The sequence below is a fragment of the Pseudonaja textilis genome, chromosome 2 (genome assembly GCF_049901715.1).
Source record: "Pseudonaja textilis isolate UNSWEBS1 chromosome 2, rPseTex1.2, whole genome shotgun sequence".
Taxonomy (NCBI): Eukaryota; Metazoa; Chordata; class Lepidosauria; order Squamata; family Elapidae; genus Pseudonaja; species Pseudonaja textilis.
Window position 1 is genome coordinate 81,687,215 of NC_141991.1, and position 24,014 is coordinate 81,711,228.

Genomic DNA, 24,014 nt, shown 5'->3' on the forward strand with positions numbered 1-24,014 from the left:
ACACTCCTGGAGAAGCGTTCTACTTTCAACCACAGGGGTAGGCATCACCCCTAAGTACATAATAATAATAATAATAATAATAATAATAATAATAATAATAATAATAATAATATAAAAAATAAAGTTAGAGGCACGAGAATCAGTCCTCCGCAATGGAAGGTGACAATGTCTTCCACTCCAAGACAAATAAGTCCTGAGATAAGTCAGTGGGCCCCCAAAAGGCCTCTAAGGAGGCGGATAAGGATGCCCATAGACGGCACCAAGCCTTGGAAAGGCAGTGGCACAAACGGGCCAGGGAGGCGGACAAGATGGCTATGACACAACAATCGGATCAGGGCCCAAGTATATTGTTGGGGCCCTTGGACTATCCACCCAGCCCAGACAGGCTATTTCTGGACAGCCTCCCATAGGCATATCTCCTCCAGTGAGCACTGCCCGGCAAATCCCAGAGGCAACCTTCACCCCTATGGCCGCCAGTTTAAGACAGGAGGAGGGATTACCTGAGACTATTCCCATCGAAATGAGGCAATGGATGGAGATAGCCATACAAAAGGGCATTGCGGCTGGAGTTCAGCAATCCATCCAGATGAGACACTTTTCGGCTACTTCGGAAGTGGGATCCCTGTCTGTTCGATCCTTTGCGCATATGGGACATCATCAAACTCCGGTATTCCCCAATATCCCTGACATACCAGCCCAGGGTCTTCGGGAGGAAGTGGAATTAGATGACCAGGATGTTTCCTTGGAGCTGGGGTCAATCCATCAGATGGACTTGGGGTTGTCAGAGGCTGACCCACTAGAATGAAGAATGTCGGATGACGAAGGCCTCATTCTGGACCAGCCTACCTTTTCTGGCCTTTTTCGTCCACACCTCTGTAAATCTTTACTGTTCAAAGCAAAGAACACCGCTAAACTAGGCACATCAAGCCCTCATCCATTGTTAACAGGGTCTCAGGATGAATCCAAGGATCTAATATTCTCACAACAGGTTAATGAGGCAGAAACTATTCCTGTCCCTCGTATGTTTGCTGAACTAGTACAAAATAAATGGGCATCAGCAGCATCCTACCCAGCCCCAACAGGGTATGATAAACGATATTATAATTTGGCACCAGAGTTTTCAAATTTTTTCAAAACGCCGGAGGTGGATGAGCCCATTGTGACACCGGCCTCTTCTTCAACCTTTCCCAACGAGGCCGAGGAGGCCCTGAGACCGGAGGAAAAGAGAGCCGAGTTGGCACTCCGTAGGATGCATGTTTCTGACTCCTGGGCCATTAGGTCAGCTACAGCTGCGTCCTTTTTTACACGGTCCTCCCTACGATGGCTCTTCCACTTGAGGGTTATATTGCTGGCGTCAAATGTCAGAGCCCACCAGGACATTGCTAAAATTATTGCAGCAGCAGAATTCTCTGCCGACACCACATTTAATGCAGTCAAATTCTCGTCTAGAGCCCTAGCATCTCACGTATCAGCATGGAGACTGCTATGGCTCAGACACTGGCAGGCGGATACCAAGCATAAATGCAAGCTGGCATCCGCCCCAATATTGGGGGATAAATTATTTGGCAGTGTCTTGGAGCCCCTGCTTATTGAGAATAGAAACAAGAAAAAAATGCTTCACCCTCTTTTTTGGAGGTCTGAAAACAGAACACCCCAGTCGTTTCGAAGGGGTTCCTTTCGGACCGGCTATCAAGGCCCATACGTTCCCAGATCGCAGAGAACATCAGGCTAGAGGCCTAGTTTTAGACAGGATAGGTCGGAATCTTCCGATAGAGGTCAATGGGGAGGCCAAAACAGAAGAAACCCCAGAGGTACCTGAGGCTTATTTTTTCGTCGCCCCAAGTGAGTCCTTGACAGCAGCTCCCATTTGGAGGGTGGCTAAAATTGTTTGCTGATCAATGGGACAGCTCCACCTCTGATGCGTGGGTCAGGGACTCTGTTAGGTTTGGTTTGGCGCTAGTTTCAATCCTCCCCCCTGAACTTTTTCATTAGGAGCCCTAGGTCCGTGGACCCCATTAAGAGAGCATTGATGCAGGAGGCTATCAATCATCTTCTACATATTCGGGCCATTAGAGAGGTCCCACCTGAACAATGGGGTCAAGGCTGTTACTCTCTATAGCTTGTGGTCCCAAAGAGTTCGGGGGCCTGGTGGGCAATTCTGGACCTCAGACGTCTGAAGAGATCATTGGTTTATCGAAAATTCAAAATGACTACTCTCCAGTCCATTCTGCTCAGCATCAGAGAGAACGATGTCCTGACTTCTATAGATCTGACAGAGGCTTATCTACATATACCAATTAGACCTGCTCACTACAAATGTCTTAGATTTTGCTATTGTGATTGGCACTACGAATATATCGCCCTACCATTTGGTCTGGCTTCGGCCCCTAGGACTTTTACCAAGGTCCTAGCAGTTTTGGCTGCCTCCCTCAGGATCAAATCTATTCGTTTACAATGTTATCTGGGTGATATTTTAATTTTGTCATCTTCCAGACATCAAGCAAATTTGGATACCAAGATTACTCTGGAGACCCTTCAAGGTCATGGCTTTTCCATAAATTGGGATAAAAGCCATTTGATCCCTTCAACTAGGTTAGTTCATTTAGGGGCAGTGATAGATACCGTGGAGGGCAAGGTTTTTCTCTCTCAGGACAGGTTGAATAGTATCCAGGCTTTGGCCAAAGAGATCAGAGCCTTAAAGAGGGTTTCCCTGGCAGTTCTGTCTCAACTGTTAGGGAAACTGATTTCTTGTATTTCCATTGTGCCTTGGGCTCGATTGCATTCTAGAGATCTGCAATGGTTCCTGCTATCTTTCCAGCGATCCGGAAGAGCCACTTCCAACGTCCAGATAAAGGTACCGCACAATGTTCTCCGATCGCTCCGCTGGTGGTCGGAAAACACGATAAACAAGGGGTGTCCTTTCAAGGAACCTTGCAGGGCAACAATCACAACCGATGCCAGCCTGGTAGGATGGGGAGCTCACTTCCAATCCCACACTGCACAGGAAAGTTGGACTATTTCCGAACAATCACAAAGCATCAACCTGTTGGAGCTGCGAGCAGTTCACCTGGCCTTACGCAGTTTTCTACCCCTTTTCCAATCACACCACGTTCTGGTCTTGACAGACGATATCACATCCAAGGCCCACGTAAACAGACAGGGGGGTACCCACTCCAAACTTCTGATGCTGGAGACAGCAAGGTTGTTCAAGTGGGCCGAGGCCAATCTGTTTTTGCTCAAGGCAGAGCACATAGCAGGGGCCTTAAACACACAAGCGGACTGGCTCAGCAGGGCCATGATAGATCAGACAGAGTGGCGCCTACACCCGTCTTTCTTCCAGGAAGCAGTGCGGAGGTTTGGGCAACCGGTGATCAATCTATTTGCCTCTCCTCTCAACGCTCAATTGCCTCGGTATATTTTAAGGTACCCGACTCAGGGGGTGGAGGCCGTCAATGCCCTGCGATGTCAGTGGCCTCCCGGACTTCTATATGCGTTTCCTCCACTTCCTGTAATACCCATGTTGATCCAGAAGTTATTGGAGGAACAAGCAGAATTGATATTGGTCACCCCTTACCGGCCCAGGTGAACGTGGTCCGCGGACTTACAGGACCTGTCGGGAGAACAGCCTTGGAAAATTCCACCGTCAAGGGTTTCCCTCTTGCAAGGGCCGGTACTTCACCCGGACCCACAATGGCTCAGCCTAGCCATGTGGAGGTTGAGCGGAGCCATTTAAGGACCCAACAGATTTCAGGGAATGCCATTGCCACCATACAAGCATCCAGAGGCCACGTGGTCCGCTTTCTGTCGCTAGTGCTGGGGGCCTAAGATCGACCCAACCGCCCCATCAATAGGACAATTATTGGACTTTTTACAGGAGGGGTTGACCAGGGGCCTATCTCCAAATACTTTACGCAGACAGGTGGCGGCCTTAGCCTCGGTGATATCCTGGGGTGATCTTCGTTCCATAGCACACCATCCACATGTCCGCAGCTTTCTTAAGGGTGCTGCAAACTTACGACCTCCTGTAATTCACCGCTATCCCACTTGGGAGCTCAACAAGGTGTTAACCGCACTTACAACTGGCCCGTTCGAGCCTTTAAGAGCCGCTAGTCTCAAATTCCTGACATCTAAGGTGTTAAGAAGGAAGAGTATGTGGAAGAGAATTTTTTTTTTTCTTCTAGTGCTGCTTAGATAATGGTTTCACAATACCGCAGTGAAGAGATCACAACTTTATATTTGTAGAAGTTAACTGGACTGCCACATACTGTATATTGAATGATTGAGTTGCTACTTGGGGCAGATGGGGGCAGTTGCAGAATCCCTGTGGTTAGTCAAAAGGCTGGGTGGATTGCCAGGCACCCAAATTGGGATCATGTAACCAAAAGGGCACTGCAGTGGCTATAACTTCAGGTACAGATCACAAGTCCCTTCATTCAGCTCCATCATGGTTGCAAACAAATGGTTGTGAGTCAAGGGTTGTCTATATAAAGTCCCAAATCATCTGTGTTTACAGTTAGCTAGAAATATATTTGAATGTAGCATTGAATTAATAGGATAAATTAAATACCGCAATATGTTTCTGAATAACTTTGTGATTTTTATATTTGACAAGTTTCTATTTTGCAAATTGTTACGCTATTACTTGGAAGTAAGCTGAAAGGAGCAGCTAATTTCAGAGTAAATCTGTTGGCTTTCTTGTCATATAACATGCTTTATTTTATGCAGTTTATAAAATAAATGTGCCATTTATTCATGTTTACTGTTACTATAATGTGCCAAAAGAAGATAAAGGAAAGTACAATTTAAGGATTGAAAAGCTAAATAATAGAAGACAACGTTCATATTTTATCAGGCAGTTGATAGATTAAAAAAAGACAATTGGCCTGATTAAAATACTTTTTGTCCTTAGAACAAAGAACATTATAATCAATAGTGAACATGGTTGTTTAATTAATATTTACTTAATAAGTAAATGCTTAATATTTACTTCCCCTTCTTTCCTACCTCTGAGGAGTTCAGATGGCACGTGTAGTTCCTCCCATTTCCTTAATCCTGTGAACTAAAATACTGTAATCTGAAAATAGGTGACTGGTATCACTCATTTATGCATGCATTAAAATATGCATAAAAGTTAAAACATTTATGTGCCACCTGTCTGCAAAACATCCTTAGGTAGTAGATAAAATTAATGAGCCTTTTGCCTTAGTGATCTCCATAGTCTTAGTCTGATGTTTTATTAACACTCGCTTTTATGACTCATTGTTAATTTGATCTCTGTGTAGAAATGCCTATTATTATGATTGATAACCAACAGAGAAGCTTTATTGTATTGTTTGTTTTGTCCCCAATCACTGTTCTTGTCCTGACTTAGAATTTACCTCTTTTGGGATTTTGGGCCAATCTGATTTGAGAAAGGATTGTTCTCCACAGTTATTTCCCTCAGTCTTTCCTAAAGTGGTCCACCCAGATTTGTTGACATGATAGCTCTGGGAATAACTCATTTGGAGGGTATTGTATTGGAGGAATATACTGTATTTATTCAGAAGTACATCCACTCCAAGAATATAATGGATTTTTGTCACTTTTCTGAAGATAGAAAGTTGGACGTGTTGACTTTTCAACTCGTAACATAGTTCAGTTAAGAAACGTTAATCATAAATTAATCATCTTATCTCTCCTGCCTGCCAGCATATTTTGACTACAAAGATGAAGCTGGGTTCCCTAAACCTCCTTCATATAATGTAGCTACAACTCTGCCTACTTATGATGAAGCAGAGAGAACTAAGGCAGAAGCTACTATTCCCTTAGTTCCTGGAAGGGTAAGTGTGCTTTGATTCTCTGCAAACATATCATGTGAAACATGTGAAAAACTAAATATGCTGATGCAAGTGCTGTTTAATAGGTGATGTTTTTCCACAAGCATATTTAGGCCAATACAATTCCCTTAAGAAGTGACCATAAGCTAAGATTGCTGATGTAATTAGGTAAATAAATAACAGGAATAATTTATCAATTTGTGCAGTTTTAGGATATGTAGGTAACACTTTTAAATGGTTTTATATTCTTGATTTCTTTTCCTCACTTTAAATCTGCAGGGTATAGTTATAAGGTTGCTGTTTTGTTTACTTTTGTATTGTCCTATTTGTACATTAGATACAGTTCACTTAGTCTTAGATCTTTCTTTTTAAATTTCTCTTTAATTATGGTATTTCATTCATGTATATGAAATATTTCTCATTCCTTAGTGATTTACACTGAAGTAGGAAGAAGGTAGGTATGCTTTGTTAAACACCTATCTGTATACTATTAAAACTCTTGTGTCTGGTAACCTTTAACTGGGCAAAATGGTGCATCATAGAGCAATGATTTTTGAACCAAGATACATCAATGGAATAATTTATAGAGTGCGCTCCAAATCCAAAAACTGTGACTCCCATGGAATTGAAATTTGGCAAATTTTATAAAATATGGCATTAAAAATTATAATACAAACAGTTTATGATATAATAGAAAATGTCATAAAACATTCACTGTCCTGATGTTTGACTGCTATATAGTTCATCCTGGGCTGCTTTCAAGGCAGATACATCTCTGAATATATTCCTGAATTTTGAAGAACATTAAAAGTTCTGCCATTATTGAAGGCATTGAATAATCTAGTAAGGAAAATCTCTAATTTTCACAGGTTTTCTAGTACATTCTCCTTAAGAAAATGCGACATATTGTTATTATGAACCAGATTTCTGCTAACCATTTTGTTCATTTATGTCACAGGAGGAAGAGTTTGTGACACGGGATGACTTCGATGATTCTGATCAACTGAGGATAGGAAATGATGGCATTTTCATGCTGACTTTCTTCAGTGAGTACTTTTAACAGAGTACTCATTTAACAAAATTGAAATTGAAATAACATTTGATTTTCATATTTTATAAGGCCATCTAGATCAGTGGTTGCCAACCGGTAGGCTGTGGCCCACTGATGGTCCGTGAAAAAAATTTGGTGGTCCACAGAGAAATGTCACCTCCAGAGCACCCTCCAAAGCAATTAATTCAGCCTGCGCAGGAACACAAGTCTGCCCCGTCCACATGGCCCGCGGGAACCTTCCCTGCCCACTCACTCCTTACACGGCAAACTTGCCTGCTAAGTTGCTATTTTTCCTCCCTCGCACCCCCGACCATTAGCTGTTCTGCTGTGTGGGGAGATTAGATTAGCTAGAAAGCAGGAAATAGTTGGATTTCTTGCTTTCTAGCTAATCTTTAAAAGCAGAGCTGAACCTCCCTTGGGACTGAAGGTTCTATTATTCAGTGCAAACTCAGATAATTGATGGCAGAAACACAGATCTCTAAGTGAATCTGTGATTCTGTGAGCAACTCAATATGCCTGCCTGCTTTGCCTGATTTTGGGTAAAAGTTACTCTTTTTATAAAAATGCAATATTTATATAAAGATTTATAATATTTATACAAGCCATGGCCAGCCAGTCACATGACCACCAAGCCACACCCACAAATTAGGCCACGCCCAAGAACCGGTTGTTAAGAAATTTGAATCCCACCCCTGCCTCTGTGTGTTTGTGTGTGTGTGTGTGTATGAGGGAGAGGTTGAGGTTAGATCCGATCTATCTCTCTCTCTCTCTCACACACACACACACACACTCTCATTCTCACTCTCTCTTACTCACTCACTCACTCCCTCACTCCTAGCAACGTCAGCAAGCTACCAAGCCACCGTCAGTCAAAATACATACTAGTGGTCCCCGGGATTTAAAATTATGAGTTTGGTGCTCCCTGAGGTCCAAAAGGTTGGTGACCCCTGATCTAGATAATAGAAATATTTTTTTCTGTGCTGTTACCGAGACTCCACATATGGAGCTGATATTTTTTTAAAATAATAATGTCTTTCACTTTCATCACAAGTATAAACAAGTTTAGTAACTTATCACTTTCTCTTAAAATACAATAATCTTTTCTTTCCATATTTCACATCTTACTATAAACAAATCCTTGAAACCTCATTGTTTCAGTCCTAATCACCAAAAGCCCACTAAGGGAGAGAACAACATATCTATTTTAGAGAGAACAATGTATCTATTTTAGCCTTGATCAAATAAACCAACTTCCTTTTACTTTTAAACAATCATGATCTTCAGTCCCCTGATATAATGACCTAGAACGTGATTTCTTTTCATCTTTTCTTGTCCCTTCTCACAAAATTATTCAGAGCTTTACTAAGCCTCTTTTGTAAATCCGGTATAGGAAAATAATTCATGTCACTTTCTTGGTTAATTATTTGTATATCCTTTTTAATTTTTAAATCGTGAGTGGATTTCTTCTGAATATCCAGTGTAGCATTTTTTTTCATAGACTGTCACTTTAAAATTCACTTTCAGATCAGTCTCAATCTTGTCAAGGAAACTTGTTCCTCTTTCATAACATATTTTACAATTCAATCTATTAATGGAAACAGATACTCCTAAATTTAATGTCTGGGCCCATTGTTCAAAAATATCCTTCCACAGGTTCTGTGTTAAAACATTTTGCTTCACTCTGTGCTGGTAAGCCAAATGTTTTTCTCCTTAAATTGTAATCTTTAGTTCTTTCTGGTTTCCTCCAGCGTCCAATCTTGAAGATCTCAACCCTATCATTAAAAAAAAAAGAATCCAAAAGAAAAGTATTTTTCTACAGAAAGGATTTTTCTAAAATCCTGTTTCAAATCCATCTGGATCTTTAGTCTGTTTGTAAATTTTCAAAATAAGCAATTTCTAAAAGGGATTAGATAAGGAAGTATGTGAACTTAGTTTCCTTAAAAGCATCAACTGGTTTGAGCAAGATAGCTATTCCTTTGTCTCCCAGAACTTGCTGGAAATGCTGCTTTGCAATCTCCTTGCAAGGAGAAACTATCCCAGCATTTGATGGCAATCTCAAGTCCTCTCTCTTTTCTGGAGTGGAATTTATGAGCAGTCAGTCTACTCTTCACTCTTCACTCCACCATAGACTTCAGTTCTACTTTTAGCTGAGTTGTCTTCAGTATGCTGTTTTTTCTCCCCTCTTGAAGTCCCGGTGCTGATCATTTTTGACCCAAGAAAAGTCTTGTGTCCATTAACTTCTAATACAAATCTCAAAATAGTACAAGATATAATGATGTTATAAGCATAAGGATGCTATAGACAGCAGTGCTAATTAAGGAATGTGAACACAGTTTATGCTACCTCTCTATTTTAGGGATCTTGAAGTGGAAATTTTACAAAAATTGAAGGGGAATCTAAATACTTCCACAAATAGTCATAAGAACAACTCCACTCCACACAAGTTCCTTCTACTTTAGCACCTTAGTTACATGGTGATTGATGAGATTTCTCTGGGAAGCTGAGAATCAGGCATGAAGGCAGTTACCCTTTTCTCTATCTACCTCTTCAAGTGATGCTGAGAGGCTTTCTGACTACTAGCCATCTATAGATTGCCTTTGACAGGGGAGTTTTCCTTCCATAACTTTTCACGTTAGCCTTTTTAAATTACCCTCTCAAATTCTTCAGGGCGTCCTGGTAGCAGCGATCTTCTTTAAATTATAGTATGACCGTCAATAATTAGAACAAAATTAAATCCATTATCTGGCATTAAGTATTTTCTTTGTTTTGCTTTTTTAGTGGCATTCCTTTTCAACTGGATTGGATTCTTCCTCTCTTTCTGCTTGACTACCTCAGCAGCAGGAAGATATGGGGCTATTTCTGGATTTGGTCTTTCTCTCATTAAGTGGATTCTGATTGTCAGGGTAAGTTACAGAATGGAAAAAGAAGTTATTACAAGTCTCTGTATTTGATACAGAGTTTAGTATTATTTTTCATTATTTCCTCCTTATGAAAGTTTAGAAAACTAATTTAGACAAACTATTATGTATAGAATATTCATTGTATTTAGGAAATACAATATAATAGATTCTGTTTGAGCCTTGTGATCAGTTGTGTGGAGTCCTTAATATACATTTGCATGCTAATCTGTTTAGTCTTCTTTCAAACTTATTACTGTTTTGACTGAATGATTTTTTTATATTTTATTGTGCAGCATTTGGATACATGTTAGAAAACTAGTATATATAAAATCCATTTGCTCTTGGATAAGCACTCTGCAATTAATAGGAGGCAGTTTGTTACAAGTAAATCATGCAACATTAATCTTTTTTTCTTGTTTGATAAAGTTATTACATTAGTACATCAGGTAAATGCCACAGACATAATTATCTGGACTTCAACACTCTTTCTTTCTTTCCTTTCTTTCTTTCTTTCTTTAGAATGCTAGGAATTGAATCTAAAATTAGCTGTGTAGAAGACATAGGATTTTCCATTAATTTGTATAACTATATATGTGGATTTCCCATATATACATTCTCATCTACTGGTAGGATTCCCAAAGCAGCACATAAAATCAATGAAATAAGTTTGAAAAACTGGATTAGATAATATAAAATACAATTTATATAGATAAATTTTCCTTAAGAATAGCTGAAGGCAAAAGAATTAACTTTGATACCATCTCTCCATTAACAATATTTTACAAAATTGTCTTTAAACAATTCAATTTTCCATTTTGGAGAAAAGACAAAAGATCATTAAAAATCCAAACTTAATTTCAGAGAATATATCTAAGAACTAGGCAATAGATACTTTTTTAGAATAGAATAACAGAGTCGGAAGGGACCATGCAGGAAACCCTATACCATTTCAGACAAATGGTTGTCTAGTCTCCATGCAAAACCGGAAAATAATGCAGTTGCTACAAGAGTGTCGTTAACTGTTAGGAGTCAGCTTTTTAGAATAGGGACCGTATGTTTTACCTTTCCAATCCGATCCAACAGATTGGGCTTGCTGTAGATCCTGTCAACCAAAGAGTAACAACTGGCAGAAATTAGAGGATAGGCTTTTTCTGTCCCTGCCTTATGGAATATTTTCCTCTTGGAAATTAGAATGGCCCCTGTTGGCTTTTCATAAAGCTGTAAAAACCTTGCTTTTTCCTCCAGGCCTGCAGCTCAGGTGTTAGTGGCCCTGTTCCTTGGCTTTACTGTTGGTTAACTATCTTGGTTGCAGTATGTATTTATTTTGGGGGCATTTTTATTGTTTCATTGTTTTTTATTGTTTTAACATTAATTTTAGAATTATAAGCCACTCAGAATCACTTGGTTTAGTTGGGCAGCTATAGAAATTGAATGAATGCATAAACAAATCAATATTCAAAATACTTCTGAATAATTTTAAAGTGTACAGAGCCCAAGAACTTATACATGACACAGATCAGTGCAAGAGGCAAACATATTTGTGCATCAAAACTTTGATAACAAAAGGAATCATTTGTATTTGAGGAAGAATATGCAGAATGCCTAGCCGCTTACCTTTTCCAAGAGCAGATTTTCCTCATTGTTAACTTCAGCAGTAAAGTACGTCATGTTTGCTCTTTCTTCAACCAAGAGTAAATTGTTGCTGTGTTGGTCTTATGGAATCAAGCAGTGGCCATCTTATATTCACTTCCGCTAAGAAAGTATAAATGAAGGTATTTTACAACCGTTATATCCTAAAGAATTTCTTTCCAGAACTATTAATACTAGCTCAATAAATAAATGTAAGTGAGCACAGTTATTTTAACACTAAACCATTCCTGCTTTGGAGGATTTAGCAATTGTTCTACTTAGCTAGCAACTAATTAGCAGGCTGAAAAATCCCACGAATGCTTACCAGGTTAATGTATTCTTCATTTTTGTTTTTAATTTTTAGTTCTCTACCTATTTCCCTGGCTATTTTGATGGACAATACTGGCTGTGGTGGGTGTTCCTTGTATTAGGTAAGTGGGTTTCAGTGAATTTATTTTAGTGTTATCAAGTTGTTGATTGTAATTATTTTACCTGGGGCTATAAATAAAAATTTAATTTGTAAACTTAAAAAAACCTTTTCATAAAATAGCTTTTCTGTTAGCTTTTTGACTTAACTTAATTTAATTCATTACTTGAGAAAGGTTTAAGAATGTAGGGCCCTTTTTAGGGATTTCATATAAGTGAATCCTGCCACCTAGTGGAGATGTCATTAGTTGCACATTAAAAAAATATTGTCTGACTTGGCATTGGCCAAATTCAAATCCTGTAGCTTAATCGGATAGAAAATGTATCAGAGATAACATGTGAAGAGAAGACTCAGATTGGTCAAATTTCTTCAGAATGTTTCAAGATTATTCAGAATCACTAGAACCCAGTAAATACCACAAATCAGGAGAGGCATTAACAATTTTCAAAGGATAATGGTATAGTTAAATAATACCAAGAAAATGATAAAAAGCAAGAATTCTTTCTTTAAGAAAGGCATCTTGTAATAGAAAAGAAAAAAACTCCCCAGGTTCTGGTAAAATAAATGTAAAATAAGTAAATAATGGAAGCCACTATAATCAAACCCATGTTTAGAAAAATCTATGCTTTGTCGCAGCTGTTAAACAAGTTGTAAATTTTCCTAGAGAAGGTAGTTTTGATTATATTAATTCATGTTTTAATCAGTTCCATTGTTGCTGATGATTGTTTGATGGATTTTTAAATTTGTAAAAAAATGTAATGGTTTTATGACCATTAGAACTTACTAATGTTACATTGTCTACAACATTTTTGCAGTGGTTAAATGAACGCTGTGAGCATTAAATGAACGCATTGGTTTCTGTGCTGTGTTTTTGGTGAAAACCAGACGTGCCAGGTTTCAGCAAAACTGTCATAAAGCACAGAATGAGACCACTGGATGTTGCAAATGGACATAAATCAGCCATCAAGTTGAGCATATGAAATACAATCACATGATTGCAAGGGACCCTGACTACCAGAACTTTAGATCCAGGTCATAAATCCCCTTTTCAGATAGGTTATATGATGACTCGGGGCTGGGTACAAAACCAGCAGAGCCAGAACGAAAGCTTAACTCCCCTTTATTATTCCAACTTTCTCCCCAAAGTCCCACCGTTCACTGCAAGTCCAGGAGCAAAACTAAACAGGCACTTCCAAATAGTTCCTGGCTGCTCTTTGTCCAGAGGAGCAGTATGGTTCTTAAAGCCGCCACAGTTCAGGGAATTTGAGGAGAGTCCTTGTCACAGGAAGAGTTCCCTGGAACTGCAGCACTACCCGGAGGAGAACTGTGTCAACCTTGCATGTAGCCGTAGCCAGGGCAGGCCAGGCCAGCAAACAAAGCAAACAAGACAAGCACAGCAAAGAATCCAGATGTTGGTAACAGCAAGTGAGACTGGAAAAAGCAATGCTTGTTCCTGACAAACGCCCCTCCCAATAGCGTCTCTTTAAATTTCATTCCCCTTTTGAAGAGGGGCGGGGTGCCCTCCCGAGTCGTCGGATTGCCCTGCGCTGATCCCGCCGCCTCTCCATTCTCAGGGGTCTGGGGGGAGAAGAAATAATTCCTTGTTGCCGGAGCTCCATTGCTCTGCTCCACTGCTTGCCCTGTCGTCCCACCTCGCCTGGTCTTCCTGATGTCCCTCTCCCTCACTGCGACCCTTCCCAGGCCTGAGGGATCTGGAACTGCCTCATCCTGCTCATCTGGTCATTCCTGTCAGCCCTAGTTCTGTCTCATCCTTCTCCTTGGACTCAGTTTCCGACGGAGCCATATCAGGTTGCTAAGCAATTGGTCATAAGTTGAGAACTACCTGTAATTTAAACTTACCAGTACTTTAAAATAGTTTTTAAAGGCCAAGGGAGCTAAATATGGAACATTCTCTCTTGGCTCCATATAGGCCTTTCAACATGAATTATTTATGTGTAATTACATTTAAAAAAAAATATTAGTCTTAATTTTTGTAGTATTATTTGTAATGCTATTTGTAATTGTAGATTTTGTTGGGGAACCAACTCTTCAGTGTTGGAGATCTTGCCAAGTAGATGCATTAGTAATAAAATGCCAAATGAGTATACAGACACAATATTGCACATTGGGATAAATGCAATTGTAAATAATTGGTTTCGCAATGCATTGAAACCTTCCAAATATTGTTTTTGCTATAACAACTAGCCTGTCTCTCTCTCTTTGTGTAAAAAATAAATGTGTTGATTAAATGTTCAACTAATCTGAAGTTTGCTTCAGGTTGGTTTAAGAAAAGAAATGGTATGTCTTTAAATGTTAGCAATCACAAATACAATCAAGACAAGAAAGAATACACTAATTATTAGAGGAAATGTATTGTTCAATGAATGCATAGATTTTAGATCTACGTGATTCTAAGAATTATGGATAAAATTTCACCTTTAAACAGAGCTTTTCCATCTTGTCTCTGACTGTGCATTTCAACACTCTAAAGATATAGCTCTTAAACGGGCCAACTGTGCTGTCTAAGACAAGAGAATGAATAAAGCTATGGTTAAGTACCCTAAGCACAGTCTGTAACTGTAAGGAAATATAGATTGTTTGGATATTAAATGGTATTTTTTCCTCATTTGGAACTCTTCTGTTTATTTTAGTAATGTGACTTTGAACATGGGATGAATATTGACTGGTTCAGTATAATGTTTAGAAGCAAAAATTAAAAACAATGTTTACTGTTCAACTTCAACTGAAGTTTGCTTTTCTCTTTGTTGAATAAAATAACAAGCTCATTGTTAATAAACCAGTGTTTCCACTTGGATACATATCTTTTATGCTTTAGGAATAACTTTAGCCTTCTTGAACTTAAGTTACTGTTACTTAAACAGCTCATGTTTAAGTGCTGGAAGTTTTATTTCCACCCAAACCACCCAATAATTCCTTCTGGTCCAGTGGACAGTTTGCCACTTCAGCCTTCTCCAGTCTTGAGCCCAGGGATGACAAATTTGATTTCATTGAAGGCCATGTCAAGGTTGTGTTTGACCTCGGAGGATCTGGGTGGGTGTGGCCATGGTGGGTGTGGCCAGCATGACATCACTCATGTCAGAGGGATGCCTGTGGTGACCGAAGCACTCTACCAGCAAAAGCAGGCTCCTGAAATCTGTATTGGGCTGGGACTGCCTCCTGCAACGCTCTGCCAGTGAAAACAGAGTTTGGGAGAGTCACATGTGGCCTTCCCGAGCTCCATTTTTGCTGGCAGAGGCACCATGGGCTGGTCCTTTGCTGTTTCCAGGGCGGACCTGTGGGCTAGATCTAAGCACCCCATGGGCTGGATCCAGCCCCCAAGCCATGAATTTGACACCCTTGCTCTAGCCCCCCTTGTAGGATTCTCACTAAGAGGGGCTCCAATTTTATATTCTTTGAATGACAGTCAATAAATTATATATAGTATTTCTAATGTAGTAGCCTTAGCCTAACAAACTATCTACATCATTTTTAGACAGAGTTTTTACAGTTTAACTGTCTCACTACTTATTTTCCTGTTTCCACTTTCATCTGCTCATGCTTTATAAAACTTCAGTACTTTCACTTGTTAGGCTTCATTTTAGTTTAGGGTCCACACTTACTCTTTCCTGATCTTCTTGAAATTCCAACACCTTTATCAAGCTATCGTTGCTAACATTTGGTTGGTCATTTCCAAATGTCTCGCTTAGCAACAGAATTTTTGGGCTCAATTGTGATTGTCAATTGAGGACTACCTATACAATTCCAGAAATGTCCAACAGTCTCCATTGCCTAAGGGAATTTCTGTTCGTCTAGTTTCATCAAAAGCTAGACATTTCTGTTCTTAATTATCTTTATTAGGATGAAAGCTTCTTCATGCCTTTGGATTATTTTGGCAAGGAGGGGGAAAAATAATCCTGCGATTTTTACTTTACAACTCTGTCCAAATCAAGGATTCCCATCCTGCCAACCTCTTTTCCTTTGCATCTCTTCCCTTTAGCTGAGAATTGCTTACCTGACAACAATCCTGGTTTGAAGATTGTTTGAATTAGCAGAAAATCACTTGACTTGCTCATTATTTGACCTTGTTCCACAGTAAGGAATGTAACAAATTAAGGCAAACCATAACAAATTAGAAACTGATTGTTAGGCCCTTGAACAAACAGTGCTTTTTGGATCAAAGGGAAATAATGTGTTCTTTCATAAAAATATTCTGTACTTTTTCTACAGGGTTTCTTCTGTTTCTCAGAGGATTTATCAATTATGCAAAGGTTCGGAAGATGCCAGAAACATTTTCTACACTCCCTAGGACAAGAGTTCTCTTTATTTACTAAAGGTAATATCCTTCAATAAAGTGTGCTAATTTCTTGGAGGGGGGTGTATTTGAGACACGTGTTAAATATTTTTTAGAAAATTTCACATTTCCCTGTTATTTATAAAATCAATTTATATTATTTGTTGCATTTGTTGTCTTTTTTTGTATGATCACAAAATACATTTTTGTAATTCAGTCATTGACTGCTAAAAGAAATTTTCAAGTTGCTTTAGGAAAATGTGTTTCCTTGACCTATATGCACAACTTCATTTGCCAAATAGATGTTCACTATTGAGTTAGAAGGCAATATCAAAACTCGGGGAGGAAAAACACCATCGTTAGCCACATAAAAACCCTTGAAGTAGAGAAGGTTTTATTCGTTGTTTTTTAAACAGTGGCTAAGATATCTTTAATCCTTTATGAGTGATTTGACATCTCCTGTACCCCTCCTGACTAGGAGAAATTTCCACCGAATTACAAGTTTCTTTCAATACTAATGCAAAAAATGGGTTTGGCTGGCAGGTCATTCCTGTTCTTTCGTTTCTACTGAAATCAGAAACTATATTATTTCTCCAAATGTAGGTTTAGTTTATTTTTAGCCCATCTTCTTTATTTTTATAAATAACTCAAGGCACTGATCATACCTAATGCTCCTTCTGCCTCATATTTTCTCCATTACAATCCTGTGAGTAGGTTGGGCTAAAAAAATAATGACTGACCCAAAGCCACCAGCTGTATTCCATGCCCAAAACGGGCCTCAAACTCAATCTCCTAGTTTCTAGGCCAGCACTTTAACAACCACATCAGACTCCTGATGTAGTTTATGGGGGTGGGGGTGGGGGGGTGGCAGCCACATAATTTTGCATCTACCCAGTGTTTATTTTGATATGTGCAAAAAGTGACTTTTTCCAAGTTCGTGGATTAGCACTTTTACATAAACTAGAGTGCCTGCCTATAAATGAAAGTTTTGAGCCTGCCAAATTAAAATTGAGTAGGCAACAAAATGTATATCTTTCTTTATTAAAGGTGCTTGATGCTGGTTCAATTGGGCAAATTTATGCAACTTACAAAGCAATAGCTGTATCGTCCAATAAGCAGCAGTATTCGTAATAAAATTTGTAGTAACTTCTAGATGTGCAGAAAAACAGTTCAAAAAGGATGCTTATAAACAATGTGCAGAACCTACGTGCTTGAAGCTCCTAACACAGTTATTATCCTAAGCCAGTGTTTTGCAGTCAGTATGCAAGGAACTAATGCAATTTTTTTATTATGATTAGTTAAATATAATTAATTAAATTGTATTAGATAATTAATTAAATTAATTAAGTTATTAATTATGTTTACTATGTAGTAATCTTATTCCTTGAGATTAAAGTAAATAAATTTAGCAATTTTTAATCTGTTCAGATTTGAACATGAATGCAGGAGTTATAATGATGAATAAGATTGTAGATTGCCTCTTCTCATCACTTCAATTTTATTGTACTTTTTATTTTCAGTATTCTTTATAAATTGATACAAATTAAAATATGCAAATTGATACAAGCAAATAAAATCAATTTTTCATACAGTGCTTGCAGGCTGCATTCAAAATATCAAAGTTATTTGTTGTATCGACCTGATTATGTTAAGCCAGAGAAGGTAGCCTTTAGCCTCCCCCCACCCCCTTTTGTGAACCTCCAGTGTTTTTTTTTTAATATGATCCAATAATACGTTATTGCTGTCTGAAGTATAGTTTGTCTAAACTTTTGAAGAAAATAGCATGACTCTATAGAATATAGAGCTGCACGGAGCAGATATAGAGTAACCGCACAGCACCGTGGTTGAGGCGGTGAAGATGCTGGTCTTGTCAGCCAGAAGGTTGGCAGTTCAAGACCCAAGTTTCGTGTGATGGGGTGAACTTCCATTCCTGCCCCAGCTCTTGCTGACTTAACAGTTTGAAGGCATGTAAATGTGAATAGACAAATAGGTGTCACTTACCTGTTACCTTGATGGGAAGGTAACAGTGTTCTGTGTGTCTCAGCATATATTCATACCAGCCAAATGAGCATGCAAGCGTCTTTGGACAATGTTGACTCTTTATCTGTGAATTGGTGATGAGCACCACCCCCTAGAGTCAGACACAACTGGACAGGAAAAGTTTACCTTTAGAATGAGTTTGGCCAGTGTCTTCTGTTTCATTCTTCAAAAGCTTGACATCAAACCCAGATTGTGTCAAACACAGATATATTCAGCTATTAAAATGAAACAACAGAATGAAGAATGTAAAAACAGTCAAGGAGACAAACACATGAATTATTACGCTATCTCCAATAATTTGTGTATGTAAAATGTTTCCTCCATATACATAACTTGTTTTATGACCATTCTTCTCTTTGCTATCATTTTGCTTTTTTCAGACTGAAGTCTCTTGGCAACATTGTCCTGCTTTAATGAATCCTCCCTCAATTAACATATGGACATCTGCAGGAAATGAATCAAGACTGAACACCAACAAAAGAAAAAAAAGTAATTAATCACCTGCTTAAAATAAATAAAGTTTTATTGGAAAAAAAAAGAAGCATTTCTTTCTATTTGTTTTTAGATGTAAAATTTTAATAGTACAATGCAAACTCCTGTAATCATTAAATCATTAGTGGCTAATGTTTGAAACAGCTCTTGCAATCAAGTTTGTGATGTTACTAATAATGCCTTATTTAGTATTTGTAGTCTTTTAAATAGCATGAGCTATTGCCCTGTAGCCAGAAGGGGTCAGTCTTGCTTTTTTCTCCCCTTAAAATGAGCTTGGAGTATACTCTCTTAGTGTAAGATACTGTAATAATAATGCTGGCCATTGTGAAGGGATGTTCTTGGATCTAGAAACTTGTTTTAACTGTATTTCTGCACATAACATGTATCTGTCATTAAATAAAATGATAACAACTTGGAAGTAAAGCGTACATGCACAATCTGAACGTTTTTAAAGAATAACTGTGAGACTATTGCTAAGATGATAGAAATATGTATTAATTTTTGGTAATATATGATAAGTCCTTTATACAATTGTACTATATCCATTTTGGCTTGGGATCCTTGCAGTATATGTTGGTAACGTAAATTTCAAATAATTTGATACTGCCATGTGTAAAATCAGACAATTATGTTTGATGAATTTAGGGGTCTTAAGATCCTTTACTAATTAACATTTTTTGTTTTTCTAATTTATGTTACAGTTAAATATAGTTTATTGTATGTTTCTGTGATTTCTGCAAAGCAGTAATTCAGAATTCTATTGTGTTAAAACTGTAAATATAGCAGAATATTAATAAATGTCACTTACATTAGTAGGATTTTCATTTTGCTATATACCAGTGTTCACATGGAAGCTTTAAGGGGGAAATCCTAAAACAGCCCAATTAGCATATGCACGCTCTCTTTTGGGCCATTGGATGGCAAATGGCAAGGATGGAAGAAGATACGGCACTATTTTATTACAAGTTTCAGTTTATTCAATTACTCAAATGTCTGCTGTCTTAACCAATTCTCACATCTAAGGCTGTTGACAGACCAAGTAATTGTTTATTTCAGAATTTGCTCTATTATTGCATAATGTGTCCTAAAAAATACAATCTTCAGCTAGTCTAGGCCTAATGTTTATGCTAGGAGGGATAACACAGGCAGAATGTAACTATTTTTCATGCTTGAACTGTACTTGTGCACGTATGTGATTCACGTACATATTACATTGGTAATATTTTGATGAATGTGACCTGTATGTAGTTTCAAACAGATAGGGATTTCACTTGTAGGATGAAGATGTATAGTGCATATACAAGTGTTTTCTGTGGATTTTTTGAGGGTTGTGTTGTCTTCTTTAAATTAAACTCTTTTAGGGCTCTTACTGCAGCTTCAGTTTCCCATCTCAGAATAACAGAAATCTTTGATGCCAGACTTCAGCAATTTTGGTCAGAGATAATTTGTGCAGGGAAGGAGCAAAGGGGGGGTGGGGGTGTCATTTGAGGCCTTGTGCAATTCCCAAGGCCTCAGGTTCTCCATCTCTTTTGTATGGAAGGCACTGACATAATGAATTTCATTGAATTCTTGTAACACAGCAATCATGTTTAGTATTTCTTTTTGGAGTACAAGAAACGTACAGGAGACATGATGAACAAAGTTCATTGTATCTGGTTTGGCACAGCCCACTTGCTAAATATGCTATCCTATCTTACTGCACGACTTTAAAGCTTCTTGTTTTGATAAACATTATAATACATTTTATTATATCTGGTGCTTTGCAACAAACTGCATAGGTGAGAAAAACTTCCCTGCCACACTAGAGAAAAATGCTGACCATACAAAAATACTAGGTCTGTTATGAGACTTTTAAAATTTCATGTGTGTTTTTAACTTGCTCATGGAACCATGTAAAATAATTTACAGAAACAAATCCCCAAATGCCTTCTTTCCTTTAAATAGGTATCACCAGGGATTAATAGTATCACCTTCAGTAGAGATGCATTTGTTTTCAAAGTGGTGTCAAATCCTCTCTTCATTTCCTGGGTTGTTTAAGACAACAAGCTTTGTAACAGTGATATTTGAGTCTTTTGATAAGGTATTTTGAGACAGCACTGTTTGTATTTGCAGAGAGATGCAAATCACATCCCTTCAATTTTTTTTTTGGGGGGGGGGAATGCCTTCAGAGAGGTGTGGAAATTTTTTGAGTAATATTTCTGTAGCCTAATCATTTTTAATATTGGCCATCTCCTCTGAATTATCATACAATTTTAAAAACCTTATTCAGTGGTTGAAAATATGTGTTAGGCTTGTCGTCCTATAGCCACTTCCTTGATGAGAAGTGATTTCAGCACACCTTAATTTTAGATAGATACGTAGAATTTTGCAGTACATTATATGTCATTACTGAAAAATATGTAAGTAACATGTTTTTATAATGTTTGTTTTGTAATAAACAATGAAATCACAATTATAAAATGATGAGTTGCTGGTCCCAGTGCCGGGATGAGGAGTCAGCTGGTAGCCACCAGTTGATGAGTTGCTGGTCCCAGTGCAGGGATGAGGAGTCAGCTGGTAGCCCACGCCTGGACTGACTGCCCAGACGGGCTTCTCTCGCAGAGGCAATGAAGACAAGGACACAAAGGCATGTTCTTGGGGGAGGAAGCCCAGAGCAAACTTTGCCCCTCTCTTTTATTGTGCAAGTTTAGGGTGGGGTTTAGGGTGTGTGAGGAAACATTCCTTTTGGGTACATTTGACCATATAAGGCTATGTATTTGCATATTTGACCATATAAGGAAACTGACCATATAAGGCATACTGACCATATAAGGTAATACCTATGTTGACCAATCATAGCTTTACACGTGTTGTTGGTTGTTTTGTTACCTGCCTCACTATGTTGACCAATCATAGCTTTACACGTGTTACCTGGCAGGTATGGTATCATTGGATCATTGGGTGATATTGCAACAATAAAATATGCCAACTGGCTTTCTAACTGCAACTGTAAGCATCACTGAGAGCAAAGCAACTTCTAAATGGATAGGCCGGAAGTTTTACTATTCTCATTCTCTGTATGATAATCCAAGCTGTTGATCTTCCCTGCACATAAACTGCTTGTAGAAAAGAATATGCATGAGGAGTCCTAAGTACCTGATATTTAAATTTTAATGTTTCAAGCTTTAATAACATTTAATTATATTTATTATTTGAATCTTTGGAGGGCAGGAAAAATAGGGCTAGAAAGAAAAAAGATTGGAAACTGTGGAACTGGCAATGAGATTTTGAGTGTGAGTGTATTTGGGGATGGTAAACAAAGTTGTTTTATTATTTTGACTTTTTAATTTAAAATGAGGATTGTTTCTGTCAAGAGCCACACATTTTAATTATTATTGGATGGGACCCATATGCTGAGGGGAGAGCAGGGCAGGGCTAAATCCAATAATGAAAAGAGAAACCAAATGAACAAGGCCACTGATTTCTCTCAGACCCCCTCCTACATATCTTCAATATCCCTTGATCATTCTCCCCACTCAACATATTCCCCCAGAGAAAAATTGATACTCTGACCAGGATTGAGGTTTATTTGGAACAGGTCTCACACAACTTTAGTAAAGAAGATTCCCTTTAGATTTACATTGAGAAAGAAAGGAAGAGTGACTAAAGTGAACTATGAACCTTTAGGCAGATGAATGGGTTTAGGTGTAACCTACTAATAGATTTGGATATTTCAACTTGTCTTAGAGGTTTCAGGCAATTTCTCTTACCCCTGAATGACATCTGGAGAAATGATGTGGACAGATTTTTGGTGCCCACTACCGTGCACCAAATGCAGGGAGTTTTGCAAAAGAACTAGCCCTTGCTTCTGGATCTTGTCCCCAGTCCTGCCTTAGCCATAGTGGCATATTTATTATGAGGATCCCTGCCTAAATTCTTAAGTTCAGCAGCCCAAATGCACTTTGGCACTTTAAAAATGTAAAATGATATCAATCATGCAAAAGTTACAGATTACCTTCCTTAAGATACTATGTTTATTCTTTACCTCGTAACTCTGAAAAGCTCTATCTAGTGATTTTTTTTTTCTTAACTTGTGTGCTATTCTAATTATGGTAAAAGTTGCTGGAAGTTAGATCCTGCTACAGATAAATGATCTACTCAATTCTATAGCTATTAGAAAAAGCTCCATCACCCCGGATCTTGGGAAATTTAGACATTAGAGTTGACTGCAACAAAAGCTGATGAAACCTGCATGGTGCATTAAATATTAAGAAAATTATAGAGGCCTGATTTAGAGCAATGGGAAATAGTAAGCACTGATGCAGATGCACAAAGAAACTTTTGTGGGTTAGCTTAAACAGACCTCCCGGAAGCAACAGGAACATAGTATCAGCAGCTTATCTCTTTACCGTGTTTATTTGCACCTACCAATCAGCCACATGTTTACCTTGTATTGATAGTGCAAAGTTTAGAATTTCAGTGGGGTGACAATGGTGCAAGTTAGGTTATCTTCTGCAGCAAACAATTTCCAGGTGAGGTAGAGAAAAAGGATGTTTTGTGTAACTAGACAGGTGTGGCTTTCTTGAGAAGTTTTATTTACATTTCCCTGGATCTAGTTAGCTTAAATGTTGCTTTTAGGAAAGTGTAGAAAGATATCTGCATTGATTTTGCTATACCAAACACCTAAACCAAATGGTGCTGTTGGAAAACAGCTACTCGCTAATCAAACCAGGAGGAAGCTACTACCGCTAGTGTCTAGAGATTTAGAACTGATGGCAGGATATGAACATGTTATATCTTCTAAAATCAGTACAGTACCTTGTTCTGAAATGTCATCTAATTTCTTACCAAGGGGGAAAAAAAACAACAATTTGCCTACACACTCCCAGTACATTTTCTTCTAGAGTTTGAACTGGAAAGCATTGGTGGTAAGCAGCCGTTTTGGGGTTTTTTTTAATCGGGATTAATTCAGCCTGAGTTGTTGGAAGACTTTGGCTGCAATTCAATATGCATTTACTTGGGAGTAAGTCCTTTTGAACTCAAAATGACTGCCTTCTGTGTAGATGTCTACAGAGTTAGGAGTGGATTAGACATTACTGTTGCTCTAGCCTGCCTCTGGTTCATTTTGTCTTGACCCAATGACTTTGACTAGCAAACAGATATTGATTGACTGTAGATTAACTCCTATTGGGGACACAACTTCCTGTTCTGACGCTGCTGAGCTGTCAACATACCTTTTTATGTTGCTTCTATTTGTGTTGAATAACCTTGGAATCATTAACTGTGATTCTTATCAGAGCACCAGGTAGCAGCTTGGATTACACTGGCTATTTTCTACAATATCTCTTCCCCCTAGTTTTGCCAATAGATCTTTTCAAGGCAACTCACT

The 24,014-nt window shown here is 38.4% G+C and overlaps 2 protein-coding genes across 3 annotated transcripts in view; one reads left to right on the top strand and one right to left on the bottom strand.

Moving 5' to 3' along the window:
- NDFIP1 (Nedd4 family interacting protein 1) overlaps positions 1–19,458 on the top strand; it is a 36,682-nt gene extending 17,224 nt beyond the window's left edge. For both annotated transcript variants that reach the window (XM_026696421.2, XM_026696422.2), the window contains exons 3-8: positions 5,689–5,819; positions 6,775–6,862; positions 9,646–9,770; positions 11,761–11,827; positions 16,051–16,156; positions 18,535–19,458. In XM_026696421.2, the coding sequence (XP_026552206.1) occupies positions 5,689–5,819; positions 6,775–6,862; positions 9,646–9,770; positions 11,761–11,827; positions 16,051–16,154 (515 nt within the window). In that variant the 3' untranslated portion in view covers positions 16,155–16,156; positions 18,535–19,458. The remainder of the gene's footprint in view (positions 1–5,688; positions 5,820–6,774; positions 6,863–9,645; positions 9,771–11,760; positions 11,828–16,050; positions 16,157–18,534) is intronic.
- The window catches only part of GNPDA1 (glucosamine-6-phosphate deaminase 1), a 65,803-nt gene that overhangs the window by 33,488 nt on the left and 8,301 nt on the right, over positions 1–24,014 (bottom strand). Inside the window, exons 2-3 of the mRNA XM_087924467.1 lie at positions 18,281–18,369; positions 11,382–11,519 (exon numbers count right to left, since the gene is read on the bottom strand). Of these exons, the coding sequence (XP_087780593.1) occupies positions 11,382–11,435 (54 nt within the window). The 5' untranslated portion in view covers positions 11,436–11,519; positions 18,281–18,369. The remainder of the gene's footprint in view (positions 1–11,381; positions 11,520–18,280; positions 18,370–24,014) is intronic.